We start from the raw sequence: 26,273 nt of genomic DNA, 5'->3' as shown, positions 1-26,273 counted from the left end.
GCTGACGACCATCACATATTAGAATGTGCAGGTAGGCGTCCTTGATGTTGAAATAAGCAAGAAGAAATCCCCCTGATGTAGGGATGTCACAACCATGTGAATGGAGTCCATGCGGAACTTCTGTACTCACACAAATCAGCTTAGCGCATTGAGGTTCAGAATTGGACGTACCTTGCCTTCCTTCCTGGAGACTGTAAAGAGGTTTGAGTAAAGAAACCCTTGAAAAGGTTCCGAAGTCAGAAACCGGAACAATCTCCCCTTAAAGTGCAGGTTGGAAGGGAAAAAACCTTTCCAGAGGACAAGACCCAACTCGATCTTGTAGCCTGACCGAATAACTTTGTGGACCCGCTTGACCTGTACCAGGGAGATCCATGGATCCGGAAACCAACAAAGATGTCCCCCCACCCCAGATACAAGTGAGGGCGCCCCCTTCATGCAGAGGCAGCCTTGTCTGCAGGTCTGGAAAAGTCCGCTCGTGGCTTACCAGACCAGGTCCTCTTGGAACCTCTGGTGGAGGCCTTGACGTTTGATCCCTAATCTTGAGATCCATTTTTATAGTTTCACACACTGACACAAACAGTGCATCCACCAGCACCTATTTAAGCGTGGCTAGAAGGAGCATAGGAATCATCCTCACTATCTAAGCACACCTCGAAAACATAACAATCAGGGGAGGCCGCCCACTGCGATCCAGCAAAGGGGACACCGGCCAAGGGTCCACAAATGGACCACCTATTGGACCCCGCAAAAAACAAGGGGGGTCACCCTCTGAGCCCTCCACAGAGGACATAATAGGACATAGCCCCCTTAATTGGGAGCCGCCCGCCGTGACGCGCATGCGCAGGCAGGGTACCCTCCCTAAAACAAGGCAGATGCCCCACACAATAATGGCGGCAAGACTGTCATTAAAAATGAAGCGCCCATAAAGTGCCACCCGGTCCAAAGGAGGTGCCAACCTGACCATATGGCCCAGCAGGCTGAAAGCCGCAAGCCGCGGCCCTAGATTTACACATCATTGCACGGATCCTCAGCCTGGCAGATGCCCAAAGGAAGACTAGGGGCTTCAGCTACATGCACTGGGGCTGCCCCCCAATGTCGGCGCCCGACTCGGCCCAGTAGGGCGCATGCTGCGGCCTAAACTTTTGAGGACCCAGGGGCAGCGTAGGGGAAGGCAGATGCCCAAACGGGAGGCCGTCTCACATAGGTTTCAACGAGTAGGCCACAGTCTACATTTTTGGCCAGATCCGGCCATGTGAGGTGTGTACCCGCAGATGGTAAAAACATCTGCTCCCCCAGCCCAACAACCACTGCAGGGAACCCAGAGGACATCCCTGCTCTAATCACTAACCCCCAGGATGGCAGGGAACCCTGCTCAACCCCCAGTTATGCACCAGGAAAACCAAGTCAGCAGCCCGGTCAGCAGCAACTCCAACCAGCCCCCCTTAAGAGCATGTGGCAAAGCCAGCTAATCACCTCACCCGGGGAGGGGGGGGGGCAAAAGACCCACATTGACCAAAATTTTAGAGCGGCTAGGGGAAAAGGAGGGGCGCCCTCATGTTTAACACTGCTTTGGGACGTCCCAATAGTTAAGAAGAATCAGGAGCTGTGTCCGTCAATGAACGAGAGAGAAAATGGGATTTTTGACTTATCGTAAAATCCATTTCTCTGACGTTCATTGACGGACACAGCACCCACCCCTCTGTGGAGCTGGCTTTCTTCTGACACTGTTTGTAACAAAACTGAGTGCCTATAGCTGCGAGTGGGTGTATACCCCCTGGGACTGCCCATAGGTGTAGTCAAGCTTTTTCCTGTGTCCTACTCCTGTAGGGGGCAGTATAACTAATGGTTAAGAAGAATCAGGAGCTGTGTCCTTCAATGAACAAAAGAGAAAAATAGTGTATTGCCATACAAAAACTTCCAGATATACACTCACTTGTTTAAAGTACTTGCAGTGCACCAGACTATAAATTGCATGTAGCGTACACAAAAGGTAAATTAACGCTGGTATACAGCCTCATCACTGGTATAATTACCACACTCTCTCATCCTTATATCCTTAACGTAATCGAGCCCTCCCCTTGGGAGTTATTCTTACTATTTTGGTGATGTTAGATTTATCATAAACCTATATTTTACTAACATAGAATAATAGTAAAATATGATACTCACTCTCCATCCTGTCAACATTTTCATGACTTTGCTGGTGGCAGTTGCAGGTTTGACCATTGTGCTTCAGGTAACAGTCATCTAGGAAACAGTTGTTACTAGATCCTAGTTCCTCCATGTTGTTAATATCTCTCAGTCGCTCTTCTAGCAATTTTTGCTGGCGCTTTTGTTGCCGTTTAATTTTCTTCTTTTTGTTTTTAGATACCTTTCCATTCTAAGAGGATGGTCATTGGAAAATAATAGACGTATCAGCAATGTCATCTTTTTCAGAAGAACAAAGTATACGTGATTTCTTTCAAATAAATCTATACACAAACTGATTATGCATTTTTAAACCTGGCCAAATGTGACAACCCACTAGCTCTTTCTAGGAATGTTCACAAACATAAGAAAATCTTTGTTTGATTGGGCAGATTAGGGCAAAATCAGCTAACAACCATAAAACTGTGAGAACTCTCCAACTTCTCCAGTCATTTTCTAGCCAACCGTTCTAGCAAGGAATCTATAGGTTTGATTCCCACGCTATCACTACCATTTTCCTTACTAGAAAAGCTGGTACTGTAAGAAAATTGGGGATTGATTACACAAATAATAATATGGACATTAATAAAAAGTATCAATTAACAAATTAAGTTGAAATCACATCAGTTAATTGGTACGACATTACAAATTTGCTCACAACTATGCTTCCAGAATTCTTTATCTACATATGATTCGCCATTACTCCCAATTTTGGGGAACCCAAAATTTCCCATAGGCATGGAGGCACAATCTTTTAGATCTCTCAGTATGACAGGTCATTTCCAAGCTGTACATTTCTTAAGGGAAGATAAATGGCCTTCCCTGGAGACATTAATGAATGAGATGGATGTTTTCAGACTTCCCTTCTGGAACGCACTTTAATTATCAAATTTTCTTCGCTCAATCCCTAACCCTCAGAATTATAACTGTCAATTGACAACCTTTGAAAGATACTGCTCAGATACAGGAAATATTTAACACGTGATATCCAAAATATATGATCTGATATACACCTGAAAGGCAATATCAATTATCTTATTTTGACAAATGGGAGAGGGAGTTGTCTCCTTCCTTCTCACCGGAGCAGCGTCAGAGTATGATCAACCTTGTCCATAAATCCTCTATATGTACTAAATATCAAGAAACTATTTTTTTTTTTTTTTCCAAATAATTTTTATTGGTTTTAAAATATCAGATACAAGAGATGCATTCAACAAGTCAACATATAACAAAAAAGTAATGCACATCGCAACCACAAGATATGTCATAATAAGTCACAAGATATAGCAAATACAATCAACTATCAATTGTCATTCCAAATTATCCATGGGTCCCAGTGTTTATTGTGTTTAGGAATAGAATTAGAGCGTAGCGCCAGTGATTTCTCATATTCATATGTTAGATTCACTGATGTCACCACTTCAGACACATTTGGAGCCTCCGTATTTTTCCATCTCCTAGTGATGGTGGCCCTAGCGGCCAATAGTATATGTGCTGTAACCCACCTATCTTTGTTAGTGATCAGATCAATATCTAGGGTGAGGAGAGCTAAGGCAGGGTTCGGTTCAATAGGGGTCCGTGTCACCGATGAAATAAGGCCAAAGGTTTTCTTCTACAACTAAATAACTCATCAATGAGGAAATATAGAGAATTGGTAATATGTCATCTTGCAAATGCGGCCAGACTTTGTATACCCCTTAGCTGGAAAAAACAAACATCTCCAATAATAGCAGGTTGGATTCGGAAAATAGAGGAAATAAACAAAATGGAGGATTTAGTAATGACAGCTCAACATAAGAGGGAAAAATATATAGAGACGTGAGGAGCATGGAATCTATTTATCTTATCGAGAGAAGGTATAGCACTACTAGATTGAAAAATTGAATGGAAGTATGATGTAAGCGTTGAGTATTTTTCTTTGGGTAGAGGTAACATTTGCCCGCCAGGAAATGGAAGGGATCAATATCCTTCCCCCCCCCCTTTTTCTTTTCTTTTCCCTTTCCCCTCTTTCCTTCCCCTCTGGGTTTTTTTTTTTTTTTTTTGGGTCTTGAGGGTTGTTTATGTAGGTATAAAAGAAGGAAAATTGGGAAAATTGGGGTGGGAAGAGACTGTACTATGTGTATCTTTATCATGAAGACAAGTTGGCTGTATAGGAATAGAAGTAGGGTACTGCAGATAAATAGGGATAAAAGATTGTGATTGCTATATATTTGTATTAAAAATTATGTAAGAACCCTACTTTTTCCTACATTGTTAAATTACATGATTATAATGTATACTTTTGTTGTACAGACTTATCTCAAACCCTTAATAAAAAATGTACAAGTGAGAAAATTAACAAATTATAAGGTTTTGGACTTTACTGGTACAGAGGGAAGGACAACCACCTATTATAATAAAATAACGATGTTTATTGCAAATCTACAAAAGAAACAAAAAACATTCACAAAATCATATTTTTATAGTACTGTGGGGCAATACACGTAATATGTATGAAAATTGACATATCTTTGCTATGTACTCCAAGAGGTCGATGCGTTTCACATAATCGCTTCCTCAGGACCTTTGTATCTTGGCAGCAAAGAAATATGGTCTATTTGAGAAAAAACATTACATTACAATAGTAAATACATGAGCATATGTCAGACATTTCGGTATTTTACTGTGTCTCATATATCAACTCACGTATTGTCTCAGGACTGTTGCGCAAGGATGGTGGAAAGAAGATCATGCAAACAACAATATATATTGTATAAAGCTGTAAGACAGTATATGAGGTATAACAGGCATGACCCTGTATTTTAAAGAGATAAAGAAGGGTAAGCACCCAATAACCAATATTACAAATCACTATAAGTGATGTTATATCCCATCGTTAGTCACACTTACATAATAATACATGGCATATAAGCAGTAACAGGCCAGTAGTATAGGGCTGATCATTTATTGTCTATACACAAGAAGAGTGGACCTACAATAGCAAAGATATTTATTTAAGCATCAAATAAACCTAGCAATAGCCAATTTATGGTATGAAACTATAGTTAAAAAGGCATAGTTTACCAATGTATTACCACAGTGTCTTGACTATGATCACTAGGAAGGGACCAGCCAAGCCCACTTTTGCATGCCACAGACAGAAACAATGCTTAGTTTACCCAATCACAAATAAAAAAACGCCTGCAATAATGAAATGGAAAGAGATGTATAATAACACTTACAGTCCCCACATTTATACATACCATTCCCATTGTCCTCAAGGGGAGGATTCCCTTGGAAATGGCTGTGGACCAGCAGGTCCTTGAATGACAAACCCTTCCTATAAGTCATTTGTGGATACTATTCAATATATTTGTGCAATGTTGTATCACTGGTTAGGAGATGCCAGTGTTTACGTATGGCATCTTCCACAGCCCGATGATGGCTGAAAGAAGCAGTGACGATCCTAACCGTCTCTAGTTTTTTAGTTTCTTTCTTTCCAAACAACATATCATGCCTGTCCTTCTGTTTTTCTTAGTGATAGGCTTTCTTTAACGTAGTTTTAGTGTATCCCCTGCACAGCAACCTAGACTTCAGTAATTTTTCCTCATTGTCAAACTTTTCCTCAGTAGAGCAATTTTGTTTAATTCGCAAATATTGAGAATATGGTATACTTCTAATTAAAGGTTGCGGATGGGCACTAGCCGCATGGAGTATTGTGTTTCCAGCGGTAGGTTTTCTAAACAGAGATGTACCTATTGTGCCATTTGGTTGCTTAAATGTATTTACATCTAAAAAGAGTAAACTAAAGTCATCACATTGCATTGTGAACTTTAAATTAAATCTATTCACAGCAAGATATCCCATAGACTAACATTCTTCGATCGGAATTCCATACCAACAGTATATTATCTATATATCTGTACCAGCATACTATGATGGACAGTCTAAAGGTAGAGGCAGACACCGAGGCTCTAGAAAATGTAACACTACGGGTGATACTAATGGTAAGAAAAGAACTTAAGCGCACACACATGACACTATTTCTGACTCTGACACGGGTGTTGAATTGGTGATGGGTCACTGGGTGTGGATCCTCTCGGGGATCAGAATGATAGTCTTAAACTTTCTTAACACAAAGGACAGACATACATGGGAATGCCCCGGGGCTTCCGGGGTGATCCAAAAAGGCACTAATGAGAAGGATTTTTTATCACATCTTCCAAAACTGGACAATACCAACAAAAAGATAGCCCCTCACACTCTGGACCGATATGTATTAAAAAACAAATTGTAAAGATAGGTAAACCTATCTTTACAGAGACTTTCATTCACTGAAATTGAGGTTTTGAATGTAGGCTTAAGTTTCTGCCCTATGACAAAAATGGATGGTTTTGAAATAGTAAAAGATCTCAACTTGTTTGCACGTCGGCTCACATACAAATATTTATATGATAATGAAGAGAAAAAGAAAAAACAGGAAAGAGTAGTGGAAAGGTTTTACAGTTAGAGCTTTCATGGCTCTAAAGGACCTAACAGACCTTTTAAGTGAGAGTGAAATGGCAGCGGGGGACTCTGGGGAGAGGGTTTTCGTCTGGAGAAGATCTGGAGACCTCCTCTCACACACAGCCTCTGAATTTACCATCAACAATAAAGAAGAGACTGAGTGATAATGAAATGACAGCGGAGGACTCTGAGGAGAGGGGGGTCCCCTGAAGATGATCCGGGATCCTCCTCTCAGACACAGCCTCCAAATTTGCCATCAACAATAAAGAGAAAAGTCTACAAAGTTCCCTCTTTTACAAACTAATCTAAACATTTGGACATTCTTGTCCCAAACAACCTCTGAAATTAAAGGACTAGACCTCAGCAACCCTCCTCAAAACAATATATCACCACAGCAGTGGCAGGCTATTGGCAGATTACAGTGATGAAAATCTAACTATTAAGATGGCGGATAAAGGAGGAAGTGTGGATACACCAATGTACAAACGCATGTTCCTTGAGATCCTCTCCAATAAAGATTGGTATAAAAAAATTCCAGAGGGGAAGATTCAAGTTTATCATAATGAATTTGAAACATTGATCGGTGATGCATATAGGGAGGGCATTATTGATAAAGATGTTTATGAGGCCCTTCAGGTTCCATACGCTAGGGTTCCATCTCTTTATGCATTACTGAAAACGCACAAGAATTTGCATAAACGACTGAGTCAACCTATTTTAGGAATCTGGGCAAAAATGGAAAACGAGAGCCATCTGGTGGATGCTTTCTTGCGTCCCCATGTCTCTAGCCTCCACTCCATTCTAGCCTCCATGGACCTGTTAAGGAAATTGCATAATGTGATAATACCTCCTAATAGTCTTTTAGTATCCATCGATGTAGAGGCTCTCTATTGTAGTATTCCCCATGACTTGGGGATTTACACAACAGAACAATTTCTAAATGAGAGGGTTATCATCCAAACCATATAATGCCTTTATCTTGCATATTCTTTGGCATATTCTGACTAAGAACGTTTTCACTTTTGCTGGCTCTTACCACCTCCAGGTGCAGGGGGTTGCGATGGGGACATGCTGTGCCCCACCCTATGCCAACCTGTACCTGGGGGGGGGGGGGATGGGAGCGAGACATCTTTGCCGATGATTCTGCCTCTGTGTATCTGTGCGGCATAGTATGACGAAAGTTTGAGGATGAGGAAAAATTACTATGGTCTAGGTTGCTGTGCAGGGGATACACTAGAACTACTGTAAAGAAAGCTTATCACAAAGAAAAATAGGACAGGCATGATACTGTATGTTGTTTGGAAAGAAAGAAATTTAAAAAACTAGAGACAGTTAGGATCGTCACTACTTTTTCCAGTCCTCATCGGGCTGTGGAAGATGCCATATGTAAACACTGGCATCTCCTAACCAGTGATCCAATATTGCACAAATATATTGGAGTATATACAAATTACTTAAAGAAAGGGTAGGTCACTCAAGGACCGGTTAGTCCCAAGCCCTTTCCTAGGGAATCCTCCACTTGAGGACAATGGGAATGGTATGTATAAATGTGGAGCCTGTGAGTATTGTGAATGGATTTTAGAAGGGCCATCCTTTGTCTTGCCTAATGGTCGCACACATATGATAGGATATCATGTGGACTGTCAGACTTCTAGAGTAATTTACATTATGTTCTGTAGATGTGGTGCATTCTATGTCGGCAAGACAACTAGAAATGTTTGGAGAAGAATATATGATCCCGTTGATTATATTAGGAAAAACCTTTTATATACACCAATAGGAAGGCATGACACCTCAATGGTCAAATTTACTCTTTTGGAGAATGTCCTTGGGAATCCAAGGGGAGGGAATTTTGATAGGAAACGAGAGGCGAGGTGGATATTTAACCTGAATGCCACCTCTCTGCCAGGTTTAAATGACGCTCTTAGTTTTAAACCTTTCCTTTAGGACAATAAGCTTTAGCCATAGATGTCGCAAATATATGAGATTTCTGTCTTGCAATACTAAATATACATAGAAATGTAGCTATGTTAAAGGTAGAGATATGATTGTATTGTACAATTATGATTTTTTTGACATTTTATATTTGTATAAGATAAGATGTTATTGATATTGATATGCATAGCGGCATATCGTCAGTCAGGTGTCCTTAATTGGAAAATGTTGTGTTCCTCTGGTTGGCCTAGCCATTGGCCATGCAAAAGGATGGAGGTAAGTGTGTTGCGGATACATCACAAAAACATATATGTATACATTGATTTTTTCCTATCCTGGTAAGGTTCCCTTGTATGGATTCAATCTGGGTATTGGGGAGCGGATTTACATCCCCCAATGGTGGCGGAGTTGTGTGGTGGTGGATACATGGGAACTCTTCCTAGGTTTGGTGGGTTACTGTTTTGATTTAGGCGCCCCATTGATGCCTCTTGTACTGGCACTGCAGAGAACTGTCTGGCACCCATAGTAAGCCAGGGCCCCTTTTGTAGGCGGTGCTGGGGTGGTGGAGTGGTTTGCCTGTTTACTACTGGTGTCGTTATTATATCAGTCCTACATCCCTGAGTGCTGGCTCCGCTGCATGTGCGTGAGCTACGTTGTGCTGCGCTTATGCGTCGAAGATTTCTTTCTGCGCAGTCGCGAGGTGGCGGCCTCCATTGGAGGTCCCAGTTAAGCTCCCATTGGAAGGTCGATTGCTGGTGTCTCTTGCTATCAGCTGAGTTATATGCACTTGGGCGTACTTGCCGCTGGGGGCAGAGGCTAGGGCAATTTATGTTATTGTCAAATCGGCATCCAGACTGTGCCCGTGCAGGATGATGATATCACATGTATTGGTGCCAATATCTGGCTAAATAACTAATAAGGTTGCAGTTGCTTTTTGTCATTGCTGGTGGATGGGTTGAGACTGTGGACCACGAGGAAAGGGCATTTGGTATGTGGCACATATCGCTGTTTTTTGTATGTCATCTTGGATTTGATTATGGTTATTATACATCTCTTTCTGTTTCATTATTGCAGGCGGTTTTTTTATTTGTGATTGGGTATACCTAAGGATTGTTTCTGTCTGTGGCATGCGATAGTGGATTTGGCTGGTTCCTTCCTAGTGATCATAGAAGACACTGTGGTAATATATTGGTAAACTATGCCTTTTTATCTATAGTTTTATACCATCAATTGCCTATTGCTAGGTTTATTTGATGCTTAATTAAATATCTTTGCCATTGTAGGTCCACTCTTCTTGTGTATGGACATTAAATTATCAGCCCTATACTATTGGCCTGTTACTGCTTATATGCCATCTATTAATATGTAAGTGTAACTAACGATGGGATATACCATCACTTATACTGATTTGTAATATTGGCTATTGGGTGCTTACCCTTCTTTATCTCTTTAAAATACAGGATCTTCCCTGTTATACCTCATATGCTGTCTTACAGCTTTTTACAATATATATTGTTGTTTGCATGATCTTCTTTCCACCATTGTGTTGCAACAGTCCTGGAACAATACCTGAGTTGATATATGAGACACAGCATAAAACCAAAATCTCTGAGACATGCTAATGTATTTACGATTGTAATGTAATGTTTTTTCTCGAATAGACCATATTTCCTTGCTTATATTAGGGAGAAGCAAGGTCCACCAAGAAGGTCACACTGCGATTATTAAACCAGCTTTATTGAAAAATTACTGAGTTAAAAAATTATAGTATTGGACACCAGCATAAAAATCGCCTTCACCACACCAAAGGTAAAATAATGACAACGTTGTCAGTAAGACGGAGGGGGAGCCAGCTGCGCATGCATGACAATATACAAACACACATTCACCCCACTCAGACCATGTGACCAGTAGATATAGCCCAATTCAACATGAATTTCATCTTGTCACTGACTCTTGGGACAACAGTCCATATCTTGATGTAGTAACAGGGACAGATTTTAGGTTTAAGTCCGTAAAGAGGCAGAGCGGATGTGTGTGGATTGGACTAGGGGTTCGCTGAGGAGACTTCATAATTACCATTCCCAAATTGAAAGACAGTATTGTGGTATGCAGTATAGCAAATCCCAGAAGTATTCAGTTGGGAATCCGGGCTCCTCAGACAGATGTACTCTGGATGTGGATACAAGTCTGGGTAACTGCTTCAGAATTAATGCAAGTAGAGAGTAGCAGTGAGGGATAAATTCTCACCTACTCATGCAGGAATGTCTCACCTGTTCCAGACCCATGCTGTGTTTGCCTCCACTCCATGCTAGTAACAGGCTGCTCGTTAGTCCGGCAGGTGTTCGGCTACCGCCTCATTGGTTGTGCATGCTCACAGCTGAGAACCCCCGAAGGGACGTCACGTGTGTGATGATGAAACGCTGATGCGTTTCGTTAGCCAATAGCACTAACTTCTTCAGAGCAGGGAGGAGTTTCGTGACAGCCTACGGTCCATGTAATACTGTTATACATTTTGGCCACTACATCACTTAGGAACAAAACAGTTTAAAACAAACAAATTACATTTGAACAACTGAATGGATAGTCAAGTTAAGATTCAGCTAGGAAGATCAATCTCAAGTATACTAAGCGGGAGCGATGACCTAAAATTCCTGAGAGGGTTCAAAGGTTAATTAGAATTAATTTATTACACAGAGCGTCAGTCTGTCATTCCTTTCCTGCATAACTCCAAGTTATACAATTCATAATAGAATCTTATGATTACGTCTCTGGGGGTGTCCACTGGTATGCCTTTTGGTCTTCTGACCCGATGAACTCTCTCGACCTTTATCTGTTCCGCTTCTCCTCTTCGCAACCACGGGTTGAAAATGTTTCTCATTTTGTCTGCTAGTCCTCACCTTGTGTCGATTCTGGCAAGCCGCCTATTCTCAGATTCTTCCTCTTCCATTTTATATGCGAGACGTCTGTGTTCCATTTTTAACTATTTCATCTCTCTTCTTAGATCTTTTATTGTTTGTATGTAGTTGTCTTGGCTCTTTTCCAAGTCTTCCACTCATGTTAATAGATTACCCAAGTCGTTGTGGATTGTTGTTAATTCTATTTTTAAAGACTTTTCTAGTGCTGCAAGCATGACTGCCATTTCGCCCTTTGTGGGCAAATGATCGCTCGCTGTTTGCTCTGTGTCCAAACCTAGTGATGGCCTATTTTGGCCACTTTTTTCCCTAGCTTCCGCTTGTTTTATACAAGTTCCTTGTGGTTTCTCTAGGGTCTGTTTTTCCAGAGTGTCTTCGTGTATCATTCATTTCTTAATTGAGCCGGGCTGGCCCTTACATTGGGTGATTTAGCGGTCATACCGCCTCTTGCTGACTTGCCTCTCGTGTTTTAAAGCTTTATTTATTTAGAGTCAGCAGGGGTATGGCTGTCAATCAGATTAGGGTCTAGTGGCTTTTCTGGTTGTCCCTTCAGGTTGTTCCTGGTCACTACATCTGCCCTTTTTTGTCCCTGGGATTCTTCCCACTGCCTCCAGGCTCCAAGCTCTGAAACTGCCCACACCTCCTTCCTGGAAGGTGCTGTCAAACACTCCAGCGCCTCTGTGGCACAACATGGCCACTCCCGGTCAGGCTGCTGGTCCCCGCCACTCTCGGAAGCCGGCTGGCGAATAACCAGTTGATCAGGTGAACGCTGCAACTCAACTCTAGTCATAGAGCAAGTCATTTATGAGTTGATCTGTCCCTGCAGTAAAATATATTTAGGGAAAACAAAGAGACAACTCCGTATCAGAATTGGCGAATACATCGCTAGCATTAGAAAAAAATAATGGGAACAACCACTGGCTGTGCATTTTTCACAACTCCATCAGGGTAACCCCAAGGGACTAAGAGTAAAAGGTATATATGTACTGAATTTACCAAGTAGAAGAGGTGACTTTGACACTATTCTTGCTCCTTGTGGGAGGAGGGTGATAGGGGAAGAGGAGAGAAGGGAAGGTTGGAAGGGGATCTAAGGGGAAAACAAGGTTGTGCTGACTCCATGGTAATATTTGATGTTGTCGCCTCCCCAATGTATCTCAGTTTTAATTCCTTGCAGAGGTCTTCCAGAAGCTGCCTCTATTTCTGCACTTGGCCCAGGCTGGGTGGGAGAAGTAAAGGCAATAAACTGCAGGAGGTAAGGGGTGAAGGAGGAGAGACGACATGAACTCCCTAAACCTATTCACATACAATGCTAGAGGACTTAATACGCCAACTAAAAGACATAAAATATTAGAAGAGCTTAGACAAATTCTGCTAGCATAGTATTCTTACAGGAGACATACATTGCACGGGACACAAATGTGAAAATATACTCAAAATATTACCCAGTCTGGTATTATGGAGACTCACCAAGCAAAAGAGCAAAGGGGGTAGCAATTGGTTTCGCTAAGGATGTGAGGTTTTTCCTTGAGGAAAGGTTGGTAGACCCAGGCAGACCATATATTTTCCTAAAGGGAAAACTACAGGGTATGGACTGCCCCCTGGCAAATGTACACTGCCCAAACAAAAAACTGAGGATATTTGAAAAGAATATTAGATAAGCTGACCTTCTTCAAAAAAGGTAAACTGTTCTTAGCAGGTGATTTCAATTTATGTATGGATCTGTCTCTGGACTGTACACTGAGGACATCAACTCAAGATGGTAAGGAACAAGCTTTTTCATTGCCAACTGGTAGATGCCTGGAGAGTACAATATCCTGGGGAGAGGGATTATTCCTTCCACTCCCCTGTACTCAAGATTAGATTATACAGTATATTGATAGAACACAGGTTGATAGAAGCAGTTGTCAGTACACCAATAGGGACATGAAACTTCCAGGCCGTCATAGAATGATAAATATTTGGAAGATTAACGAAGATCTGATACAGGATGTAGACGTAGGGAAAAGGATTGAGAAAGAACTGGAGCAATATTTCTTAGGGAATGAAATCCCAGATATCTCCATAGCTACGATATGGGAGGCCCATAAAACATATATTAGAGGAATATTCATCACAATAGGCTCCAGGAAAGGAAAGAACTATTCATATAAATAGATTAATAACAGAGATACATGAGTTAGAACAGAAACATAAAAAGAGTCTGGAGGGCGAAATACAACAAGCCCTAATTTTTAAAAGAGACAAATTAAGGGAGCTACTGGAGGAAGAGACTAGACGTAACTTTAATAGAGTCCCTAGGGAAAGATATAAATGAGGAAATAAACTAGGGAAATACTTAGCAAGAATATTAAAGACCAAAAAATTGAACAATTACATAGAAAAAAATAATAGGGGGGAAATGGTTTACACTTTAACAGAAATAGCCAAAGCATTTCAAAGTTACTACAACGCTCTATATACTGTGTGGCAAAAAGAAAATACACGAAGCAGAACGAAATAGAAAACAAATTATATAAAAATATATAAAGGATTCAAAATGACCTAAATTATCAACTGACAAACTATTAGCTCTAGAGACACCAATCTCTCAGAAGGAGATAATGGAGGCATTAAAAAAACTCACAGACTGGGAAAAGCTTAGGACCGGTCGGGTATACTACCTGTTATGACATTAGTTCCAAAACTTTGCACATATTTGAATGGGATAGGAGAAAGGGGGAAGATGAGAGTAGAATCATTGCAGGCTCATATAACAGTAATACCAAAAGATGGAAAAGACCTAACCCTATATTCTAGTTATAGACCAACAGACACAAGACTATAAACAGACGTTTTAGGAACTCGATTAACAGACATTCAATCCTACTGGGCGCAAATGATAAAATTTCTGCACGACCACATTGGCTCTCCCTTGCAGTTGGACATTACCCTGTGTCCTGGGAATCTTACCTGATGATGACATAGATACATTTTTTACCACTTTCCTTCATGAGACTCTTTTTAGTGCGTGTAAGCTCATAGCCAGAACGTGGCTGCAGACTTATCTCCCTACCCTTAAGGACTGGATAGCAGAGGTTAACTCCACCCTCCGATACAAGAGACTGCTATATAAACATAGAGGGTGTCCTGCTAAATTTGACAAGGTTTGCAGTCCTTGGATGGAGAAAGCACAAACATGTAGTGCCTAGACCTTTTGCTAAGATGTTGACCACCATACCTATATGTTTGATGGCACCTCTTCGATGGGGATCTGCCCCCTGTTTGGATATAGTGTTCTGTTTGTACCTGCTGTGCCTTTTTCATGTGTATGCTATGTACCACACTCTTGGTAGTTCTGTTGAACTGTTTCATTCCTACATGCTTTGGACATGTGCAACTGTTCCATATTTTATCATTCTCATTGTGTACCCTGTTTTGAATGCCATTCGTTCATCCTAAGTTTTTTGTACCTTGTTTATTTTACCACAAATAAATTTGTTTTCTGCGTAAAAAAAAAAAAAAAAAAAACTAAATTAAAAGATTTAATGGCAGAGTGAATCCAGGCAGATCAGACAGGATTTATCCCAGGCAAAGAGGGGAAAGATAATGGGACCAGAACACTATTGCTATTACATAAAGCTAGAGTTCTTAATACATCAGCCCTCCTGCTGTCAATAGTTGTTGAGAAAGCTTTTAACAGGGTGGACTGGGAGTTCGTGCTGGAAACAATAGAGGATCTAGGTATCGGTATGAGGCTGAACTAATGGATAACAGCACTGTATAGGAAACCAACAGCTTCGGTAAAGGTAAATGGTAAATTATCACCCCAGTTCGAAATGTGCAACGGGACGAGGCAGGGTTGTCCTCTCTTACCCCTGTTGTTTGTCCTGTCATTAGAACCACTACTAGTGACTATAAGGAACAATGTAGATACAGGGGGGGGGGGGGTAAAGGTTGGACAGTAGGAACATAAAGTTGCAGCATATGCTGATGATGTTTTGTTTTATATCACCAATTCTAGAATAACCTTCCCAAATGTCATTAAAGAGTTAAAGAAATATGGGGATTTATCAAATTTTAACCCCTTGCCGACCGCCGCACGACTATATACTGCGGCGGTCAGCCCCTCCTTGGCAAAGTGACGTATCGGTACGTCACTCGCCCACAAGCCTCTAGGGGGCATTGCCTTTTATTGCATTTTATGTTCCCTTTATGCATCTTCTGAACAGCTGAATATGGCATGACTCATGGCATTGAGTTAATGTAATGTAATGCTACAGCCCTTCTCCCCCCATCCCCCCCTCCTGTTTCTGTGTCTAATTGTGTGGATTCATGACACAGACAATGGTCTGGACTGGAGAAATCTTTCCGCAGGTGGTATTGAGAGACTGCCTGTTTCAATGTACAAATGTTCAGTTCCCATTGGCTTGTTCCTTGTCCACTCCCCCCCCCCCCCCTTTGGCAAGGCTAAAGGGAGTGTCTCATTTTAACTGCGTGTAAAACTGTATGTCTTGGAATTTAATAAACAGTTCTTGCTTAGACTCACAACATAGAGTTTCATCTCATGTTTGTGGGAGAAGGCTATACCAGCTCTATCTCCCTTCGGCTTGGATCGCTAAATCCCTAGCTCTGGTAAGAGCAGTTCCTGCTTCACTCTAAAGCATCCCTCACACTAGGGGGGAAGAGAACTCTCTGGCGGCGAAACCCCTCTTTCCATTGGGGCGTCCGCTACAACTGGTGGCAAGCGGTGGGATGGTTCTTTTCCCCTAGAGGAGATGCTACAACTGGTTCCAAGAATGGAATGAGCAGATAGAGAATCGCTACGGAAACTTGAAGCGGTCAACCTTGCAAGATTTGTTGGAGAACCGTGGCCGACCAGCAAATAACCGTACCAAAAAGGAACTACTGGCCGAGCTGAAGGAAATGGACCGAAACGACGGTGGGACTGAAGCAATAGCCCCGAACCTGGAGGATGAGTTGATGCGGACTGTGCATATGCGGTTGGCGTTGTATGGACCCAATCCTCCTGTAGACATCATTTCCCAGGTGATGAACGCCGCTATCGCTGAGAACCGGGAGAAACGACAATACCAATTGCGCATGGCGGAGATCCAGAGACCAGTGAGCCCAACTGTGGAGATTGCTTCAGCCCCAACAGAACGGAAAAAGGTACCCTTCGCAGCCTTTAAGAGCTTCCAGGAATCGGAGGGGGAAATAGATAGCTACTTAGCCGACTTTGAAAGACAATGTGCCTTACACAAAGTACCCACAGACGAATGGGTCACCATCCTGGCCGGGAAATTAACAGGTAGAGCTGCAGAAGCCTTTAGAGCTATACCTGATGAGGAGATTCACCTCTACCCAGCAGTCAAGGAGGCTTTGCTTGCCCGGTACTCAGTCACCCCCGAGGCGTATAGGAGACGGTTCCGGGAGTCCAAAAAGCACAGCGGGGATTCCTACACCGAGTGGGCCTGCCGTCTTTACAGAACAGCCTCCCTCTGGATTACCGGTTGTCAAGCCATATCAGGAGAGGATGTGTTACAGGTGTTTCTTTTGGAACATTTTTTCAACACCCTGCAGGTATGGATTCGGGATCGGCGACCGCTCACCTTACCCGAAGCAGCTCGTCTGGCTGATGAGTATATTGACTCCAGAAAAACGGAGCAACCCTCCGTAAGACCTGCTCCAGGACCAGTGGCACCAACCCGAAGCCCAGGTACCTGCAATCGCCCACCACCACGCTTCCAACAGCAAAGCCAGGTACAGTGCCATTGATGCAAACAGTTCGGACACTACCAAAGAAACTGTGACCAGAGAAGGAACCACGATTCATGGCTTCGAGCAGGACCATCTTCCCCAGCACGGACAGCCGTCCACTACTACCATGGCCACAGGCAACAACAACCTAGCCTCAGACCAATGCTCAAGCCCCGGATTACCAATCTTGGACCACCACTACCACAGAGAGGGGGGGACTCCGCCAACTCGCAGGCACCCAGATACCAATCCCACAGTGGGGTACAGTGCTACAGGTGCAAGCGGGTTGGGCACTATCCACGAGACTGTACCCAGAGCAGGGACCAAGCTGCATGGATCCGACCAGGGTCACCCCCTCCAGTAAAGACAACGGTCCCCTACTATCACGCAGAGGCTCCCCCAGTCATACCAATATTCAAACCCACCGAGGAGCAATTGGGTACCCTTCACGAAGCTGACCCAGTGAAAGCCGCTACAGAGAACCGACAGCACCATTGCCAATCTGTCCAGTAAAACGGAAAGCCTGTGCAAGGTCTCCGAGATACGGGAGCTACTCTCACTTTGGTCAAGCGACATTTGGTCCCAGATGACGCCCAAACTGGAGGTTCAGTAGTGGTACAGGTAGCAGGGGTCCCCCTACTGAGAAAGTCGGGATGCGAAAGCATAAGACGCCACGCGTATAGGGGACGGAGACCTGGACGGACGAGCGGCGACCCACCAGCACGGCTCCCAACAGCTACTGTTTTTCGAGTGTACGGTCCGCACAAGCCCACTGTGCCGATTCATGTGAGTGCAATTCTACTTTGAATGTGAATCAATTAAAGGATAATAGCAGTGTACATTTAGATGCCTCATTATCTTTATTCACATATCATGTCCATGGGATGGTGAGAGATCGATTCAGGAAGTGGCATTTTTTATTGAGGATTCAATGCTGGTTTAATGCTTCAGTGAGGTAAGAGGCCATCTGGTGGCTAAACGGTGGTGGTGTCACTTGCACTTTTATATGGAAACATCTATCAAGCACTTTATTGAATTTTAAACCACGGTTATATTTATATTTTAGTGGACTCTTATGCACTATTAATATACCTGGCTACGCTCTCTTTTGGAAAGACAGGGTAAAACCAATGGGTGGTGGTGTCTGTCTCTATATGAGAAGTGATCTCAAAGTGAGTGTCAAAGAGGACCAAGTTGATGGAGAGTGTGATGAGCCTGAAGCAGTATGGGTGGAAATGTACATGGGTGGGCGTAATACAAAGATTATCATTGGAGTTTGTTATAGACCTCCCAGTATTAATGAGGAGGTGGAGACTCAGCTCCTGACACAGATAGAAAGGGCTGCAAGGGCTGGGACAGTAATAATAATGGGGGGTTTATACTACCCAGACATTGGCTGGAGTAATGGCACTGCTGGAACAGTTAAAGGGCAAAAATCTAAAAAACTATTACAAGACAATTTTATGGTACAGTTTATTGAGGCCCCCACTAGAAATGATGCTCTGTTGGACCTGGTAATCTCAAACCATGCAGAGCTTATTAACAATGTTCATATAAAAGAATATCAAGAAGGGGAAAACACATTCCTTCTCTACTTTCCACGACAGCGAAGATGTTCTACTTGGCCTAGGTATCATCACCAGAGAAGGCCCTCCGCCTAGATCCCCGCTGGAATCCCCTACAGCCTCAGCCAGACCACTATCACCTCTGTGGTCCCAACCACAACGGAGGGCACCAGCTTGTTCCTGTACCCCACCCTGAAGCCTGGAGAAGTCTTCTTGGCCTTCAAATTTTTTATTTTTCTTCACCTGAGTGAGCGATCCCTGGTTGGGAGCTCCCATAGTTTTCGGGTTTCCCCGCGAACCTGTCTGTTGCCCTGTTGCCCCAATCTGTTTTGCTCCCAGTTCAAGTGAACTACCGCTGCCCTGGAGATACTGGAAGGATAATGGAAGGGCAGAGGAACAGTGGAGGACAAGTTCCATTTGGGGCCTGCAAGTGACCCACTCCCTTTTTTCTTAGTCTGCCCACCACTGCCAGTCCTCATGTTTTGACATTTGTTTTTACAGTTTGATGGAACTCATTATTTTCAGAGTGTTCTTTCAGGAGCATCCTCTCATTGCTAGTGTTTCCCCCTGTGGGACCCGGTTCTTATTTTTGGGTCCCACGATGTGGGGCTCTCTTTAATAAGACTGTTTTGCCCCACTCCATTCGGCTTACTGCTGAACCGGCTTGGAGCGAAGCGGTCCGGGATGTTTCCGCATGCCACTACACCCTTGCGACCTTGCTCATGGCTACCAGCGGTGAGCAACCTCGCAATGTCTTTTGGGGAGCTGGACCCCACAAACAGCCATGTTTGCATGTACATAATACAATGTTGTGCGTTTCCTCGACTTCCCCCTCCTCGCTTGCGATGGGGGGAAGGGCGAGGGGAGCGCTGTCTCTCCTCGTCTTCTCTTTAATTTCTCCCTTCTTTCTTTCACTGTTCTAGTCCTACTTTGGTGTCCAGGTCCTCCGGGTCGTGATGATATCGCTGATGTCCTTCCAGGTCAGGAGACCCTGAGGGCAGTGGCCCCCAGCAACCTCAGACGAGTGCACCCTACCGAACCACAATAACACACCCTGCCCCTACTAACTTTAAAATTTTAACTCATAACGTTCAGGGCCTTAATGCTCCTGTGAAGTGCACTAAGGCATTTCAATATTACTCCAAATTGGGTATAGATGTCCTCTTACAGGAAACTCATTATGCCCATTCCTCCCCCCCCAAATTCCTCAGTGCTAAATATCCCACCTGTTACCTGTCCAACAGTTCTGATAAGAAAAAGGGTGTTGCGATTTGTATAGCTAAAAGGGTCCCGTTCACACCCAGTAGTGTTATCCGAGATGAAGAGGGCAGATATGTGCTAGTTCACGGCAAAATAAATGAACACAAGGTCACATTTGTTTCCTACTATGCACCAAACGTAGGCCAACTGGCTTTTTTTCAGGACATGCTCCGGGTGGTGATGCCGCATGCAACAGGCCATGTCATTTTTGGGGGGGATAGTAACCTTCCATTGGACCAAATATTGGATAAATCAAATTCTTTACGAGTTTCCCTCAGACATGTCCCCAAACAGGGAGTCAAATTGCCCCGCCTGTTGCATTCCTGCGACCTAGTGGATGTCTGGAGAAATGACCACCCCACCGCGAGGGATTTCACACATTATTCTCATGCCCATAAAACCCTATGCTCGTATTGACCATCTATTCGCGCTGTCACCCCTCCTCCCATTTGTTTTAAAGTCCCAGATATTGGTGATGCCCTGGTCGGACCACTCACCGGTCGCTATGACAATCTCCGAAGCCCAGACCCGTGGCCTGAAGACTAAATGCCTCCCTCCTAAATGACCCTATAATCTTTAAGGAAGTAGATGACACTCTATGCCACTACTTCCATGACAATAGTAGTTCTGACATCTCCCCAGCGATTCGCTCGGTGGCCCATAAGGCGACGATCCGAGGTAAGCTTATTCAACTAGCCGAATAAACAAATGGTAAGAAATATCAGCGCTCAACCCTATCAGATAGCAGCTGGACACTAAAAACAGGCACAGAAACAAAACCTGGGTAGCAAAAGTATAAACAGTAGAACAGTGCAGCGCTCTAAAAATAATAAAACACAATGGAATAAAATCGCAGCTAAAATCGCAGATAAAACACAAAAGCAAAGTCCATCTATAAGAGCCAGATCAAAGGTCGGGTAAGAAGAATCAAAAAAGGTAGTGGGTGTAATAGTCCTTATAAGGTGCAAAGATTCCTAATGAATTCCCGAGGAGCCAGGTGCAGTTAGCAGAAGACACACACACTCCCTCCACCTTCCAGAGTGGCCTCTCACCTTATTAAGGTATTACACGGGCATTGTAAACATAGACACATCACCAACTCCAACCTCTTGACGATCCTTCCAGTTATCAATGAAGGAAAACAATCTGTAGTAAGCATGAACCTACACAGCTTCGTACTGCACACTCCTGGATGTCTCTCCGATGACAGGGTATTAAAAGGAAAAAAAACGCCAGGATAGTGTAATACTGATTTTTAATATGATTAAAATATCACAAAGTGGCCTCTTACTTGTTAAAGATGGACATCAGGCATATAACAATAGAAAGACCGGGACAGCGGGGCTCGCTCGGTGTCACTCGGTCTCCTCCGTGCCAGCGGGTGACGTCAGACGCTCGACTCCTCCTCCCTCCGCACGCGTATCGCCTCCGTGGGTGGAGGCTTCGTCAGCGATGAGGGTGACGAAGCCTCCACCCACGGAGGCGATACGCGTGCGGAGGGAGGAGGAGTCGAGCGTCTGACGTCACCCGCTGGCACGGAGGAGACCGAGTGACACCGAGCGAGCCCCGCTGTCCCGGTCTTTCTATTGTTATATGCCTGATGTCCATCTTTAACAAGTAAGAGGCCACTTTGTGATATTTTAATCATATTAAAAATCAGTATTACACTATCCTGGCGTTTTTTTTCCTTTTAATACCCTGTCATCGGAGAGACATCCAGGAGTGTGCAGTACGAAGCTGTGTAGGTTCATGCTTACTACAGATTGTTTTCCTTCATTGATAACTGGAAGGATCGTCAAGAGGTTGGAGTTGGTGATGTGTCTATGTTTACAATGCCCGTGTAATACCTTAATAAGGTGAGAGGCCACTCTGGAAGGTGGAGGGAGTGTGTGTGTCTTCTGCTATCTGCACCTGGCTCCTCGGGAATTCATTAGGAATCTTTGCACCTTATAAGGACTATTACACCCACTACCTTTTTTGATTCTTCTTACCCGACCTTTGATCTGGCTCTTATAGATGGACTTTGCTTTTGTGTTTTATCTGCGATTTTAGCTGCGATTTTATTCCATTGTGTTTTATTATTTTTAGAGCGCTGCACTGTTCTACTGTTTATACTTTATTCAACTAGCCTCCCGGAAAAAAGGGAACGTGCTCAGAACATTTCTCATCAGGAAACTGATCTTCGCAACCTACTCTTAGAACAGAGAAGGACTCCGGGTGTCGATATCCGTCATAAAATAGACTCGGCAAGAATGGCCCTCAATCTTAGTTTGACCACTCAGGCAGAGAAGTCTCTCCAATGGTCGGGGAACCGCCATTACACAATGGTTGACAAACCACATACACTACTCGCTCGGAAATTGGTTCCGAGACACTATTCTCCTGCACTCCCGAAATTGCGGTTGCAAAATGGTAACAGATCACAGAACCCTCAGTTGATCCTCAATGAATTTTATAAATTCTACACTAACCTGTACTCCCAACCTAGACCACTTCAACGCTCGCTATTGGATGCGTTCTTTAGGGATATCTCCCTTCCGCAGCTGACTGCTGCACAAGTAGATACTATGGACAGGGAGTTTACCAAGTCGGAAGTGGTGCTGGCCATCAAAGGCATAAACTCGTCTAAAGCCCCAGGCCCGAATGGCTTCTCTGTCCACTATTATAAAAAATTCAAAGAAACTCTTGCACACCACCTTTGTTCATACTTCAACGTGATTAGAGTAGGTACTCCGATCCCCAAATTTTAAAACAATGCTTTTATACATGTCATTCCAAAACCTGGCAAGGACCATGGTGACTGCTTGAATTACCGTCCGACCTCCCTAATTAATTTGGACATGAAATTAATGATAAAAAATTTGGCCATGAGACTGAACTCGTTCTTAGGTGCCTATATTCATCCGGACCAGGTTTGCTGCGTCCCCAATAGGCAGGCTCCTGACCAGACCAGATGGGCCATTGACATAATTTCTGCGCTGAAATCAAACAGGGATAGGGCGGACAGCGACATGCTTTGCTACTTTCCCTCGACCTTCATAAGGCGTTTGATTCATTATCCTGGGACTATTTGTTGCAGACACTGGAGAAATATGGCTTTGGGACTCACTTCCTAATACACACACTACACTAATACAAACCTTATACAAAGACCCTGTAGCGAGACTATCTGTCAAAGGTTACACTTCAGCCTACCTCGACATTCGTAGGGGAACGCGCCAGGGGTGTCCACTGTCCCCCCTCCTATTTATTCTAGCTTTAGAACCACTGTGCGCACTCTTCGCCGATGACATTTTATTGTATCTATCCACGCCACTGGTTTTGGTCCCTAATTTACTTAGGGAGCTGGAGTCGTTCACCACAATTTCTGGACTGCGTGTGAACCACTCCAAATCCCAGGGCCCGAATCTGACTTTGGACGACGCTACAGTAATCAGTGCTATAAATATGCACTGTTACTGTAATAATGACACTGCCAAGGAAGGGGTTAACAGTATAGGTGATTAAGGGGTTAAATGTGACCCTAGGGAAGTGATTCTAACTGTGGGGGGGGGGGTTGGACTTGTGAAGTCATCACAGAGACATGCGATCCTATATAGCAGGATCACATGAGCTCTGTGATCACTTCAGGGAGAAGGATGGATGGCTGCGTTTACATCAGCCGACCGGCTTTCTCCCTCAGCGGGGAACGATCACCGGTGTCAGGCGGCAATCAGAGCCGCCTGACACATGCACTGGCTCCCCGGCTGAGGGGCGGGAACGCACCACCGGCGGCGTGCGCTCGCCCCCTAGCCTCCTGAGAGCGAGCGACGTAGAGCTACGTCGTTTCGCCCAGGAACGGCTGCCTGCTGCAGTAAATCTGCGGCGGGCGGTCGTAAAGTGGTTAAGCAACAGACAGCATGGATTCAGGAAAGACAGAAGTTGTCAAACAAACCTGATTTCTTTTTAGGAGAAGATAATGAAAACCTTGGACAGAGGGGTGGCTATGGATGTAGTGTACTTGGATTTTGCAAAAGCGTTTGACACAGTTGGGGCGTGACCAGACGGCATCCATGGTTACCGTAACAGCAGCGGGTGAACATCCGGAGGTACTTTTACTTCGGCGTGGAGCCAGGATTAAGTGTCCGAAGGGTGCCCACCTCACGTGCTTTATGTATGGAGGACTTTGTGTGTGCTATGATCATCATCTAACAAGTGAGTGCAATGTGCGAGATTTGCTTTTTAAATAAAGTTTGAAACGTTATCACACTAGTAGAGATTGCTTTTCATTTTCATATGTACTGGAGTTACACATCTTGCCTGGAGATTGTGGTGATGTGATGCATCTCTGTCATCTGTAACCCATGCTGTTGTAGCCTGATCAACGAGAGTGGGGAGGCATCTCCATTTGGTGAGTGTCCATTTCAGACATTTCCCCGGCACAGTGGTGGTGGAGAGTGGGGTCATCCCCCTAATATCATGTCCAATGACATTCCTTTGATGAGCACAGCCAGTTTATATATTTATATGTTCAAGCTTCTGGACTGTTTCGGACTGTCTGCTGAGGATTGTCGGTTTTATACTATATGGTCATTTAAGATTTAGTGCCATATGTATGTCCATGTCTCATATAGGCTTGTGAATTTCTATGTGGTGGAGTGTGGATTCCACCATCCCTGCGCTACTGGAATTTGTGTAAACAACCCTTGTGACAGTAATAGGCAGTGACAGGTGCTCTTTATGGAGAGATCTGGGGTCTAAAAGACCCCAAATCCCTCCTTTGTACTTAAAAGCCTTCAAAACACCAAGTTTGGCTGTTTTTAATGCTGTCATTTTTTTAAAATCTGGCACCTTTAAGGCTTTCGTAGCCGGAAGTGATATCATGACATCGCCCTGGGGTTTTTACATCGGAGACCTGATCAGAGCCGAATCCGGTTTTGTCTGGGTCTTTGGCTGACGTCTTCGGACGTGTCGGCTGGTCGCTCGGGTCTCCTGGTGGGATGGGAGACCCGGGAGATCCACAGAAGGCAGTGGGGGGGATTACAAGAAAGCCGACCATCGGCTCTAAACAACGGTATCGGGGGGGGGGTGCCTCTAGCTGCAGGCATCACCCTGGTAGAGCCCCCTGAAGCCAAGGCTGCATATTTGTGTTCCATCAGCACTAAGGGGTTAATGAAATTTTCCTAATTTCCCTGCTATTTTTAAAAATGAAAAGAGATACATCTCCTCACCCACAATTAGTTTCCCATTTGTTTTGCTTACCCTTGGATCACATTTAAAGTCTACAAGAATTGGACTGTAGTTTCACTACTATCTGGTTTGAGCCCTCCTCCCATTCCAATTTTGCCCACTTCTACATTCAGAGCCCACTTTGACCCTTGTTCATGGCTTACCCTTCACTGATCCCTTTCCCCAGATCCTAGTTTAAAAGGCCCTCCAACCTTCTAACCTTCTCCAGCAACAGAGATGCATCTTCCTCAATTAGGTGCAACTCATCCCTACTCTACAGCCGGTAGTTAACCTAAAAATCATCCCATTTCTCCAACAAAGCCAAAATCCTCCTTCCTATAACAGTTTCTCAGCCACTTATTTAGCTCTCAAAGCTCACGCTGCCTCTCTAGTGTGGTCCGTGGCACAGAAAGTACTTTCCTTAAATTAGGACCTAAATCCCTAAAATTATTTTTAAGAACGCTCGTCCTCCTCTTACTTTATCATTTGTACAAAAGGGCCTAGCCAAGTGACAATCAATGTGTGTCAGTTCCTGCTCGACAGAAGTTGATCATGTGATCAGCTGCAGCCTCGGCCTGTTCCTGTAATACTTTCTCAGGTTGACAGCCTGCCTTGACTTTGACCTGTCCCTGAAACACACTTACTGATTGCCTCTTGCCCTGAACCAATCTAACTCCAGTTACTCCGGGCTCCTTTTTCCGCTATCCTCCATGGACATCCAACACCTCAATTACCTTGTTTAATTTCCTATTCCGTATGTTTGGCCAGGGACTATAGCACTGTGTATCAAAACTGGGGGGCAACAAAGTACAGGTAGACTTAATAGCTTTATAGGAATGGGGGTTGCCAATAAATATGTCAACTACCATAGCTACATAGTTAGCGAGGTTGAAAAAAGACATCAGTCCATCCAGTTCAACCTATGATGTGTGTGTGTGTTTGCTGTACATTGTATACCCCTGTATGTGTAACGTTCATGCGT

The 26,273-nt window shown here is 43.9% G+C and overlaps 1 protein-coding gene across 4 annotated transcripts in view; it reads right to left on the bottom strand.

Annotated features, from left to right (window-relative positions):
- SRPK3 (SRSF protein kinase 3) overlaps nucleotides 1–26,273 on the bottom strand; it is a 252,684-nt gene that overhangs the window by 67,476 nt on the left and 158,935 nt on the right. For all 4 annotated transcript variants that reach the window (XM_082262612.1, XM_082262611.1, XM_082262613.1 and 1 more), the window contains exon 10: nucleotides 2,170–2,380. In XM_082262612.1, coding sequence (XP_082118738.1) covers nucleotides 2,170–2,380 — 211 coding nt within the window. The remainder of the gene's footprint in view (nucleotides 1–2,169; nucleotides 2,381–26,273) is intronic.

Source organism: Pelophylax lessonae, assembly GCF_965119305.1.
Source record: "Pelophylax lessonae genome assembly, chromosome: 7".
Classification (NCBI taxonomy): domain Eukaryota; kingdom Metazoa; phylum Chordata; class Amphibia; order Anura; family Ranidae; genus Pelophylax; species Pelophylax lessonae.
This window is presented reverse-complemented; position numbering and strand designations above follow the sequence as displayed.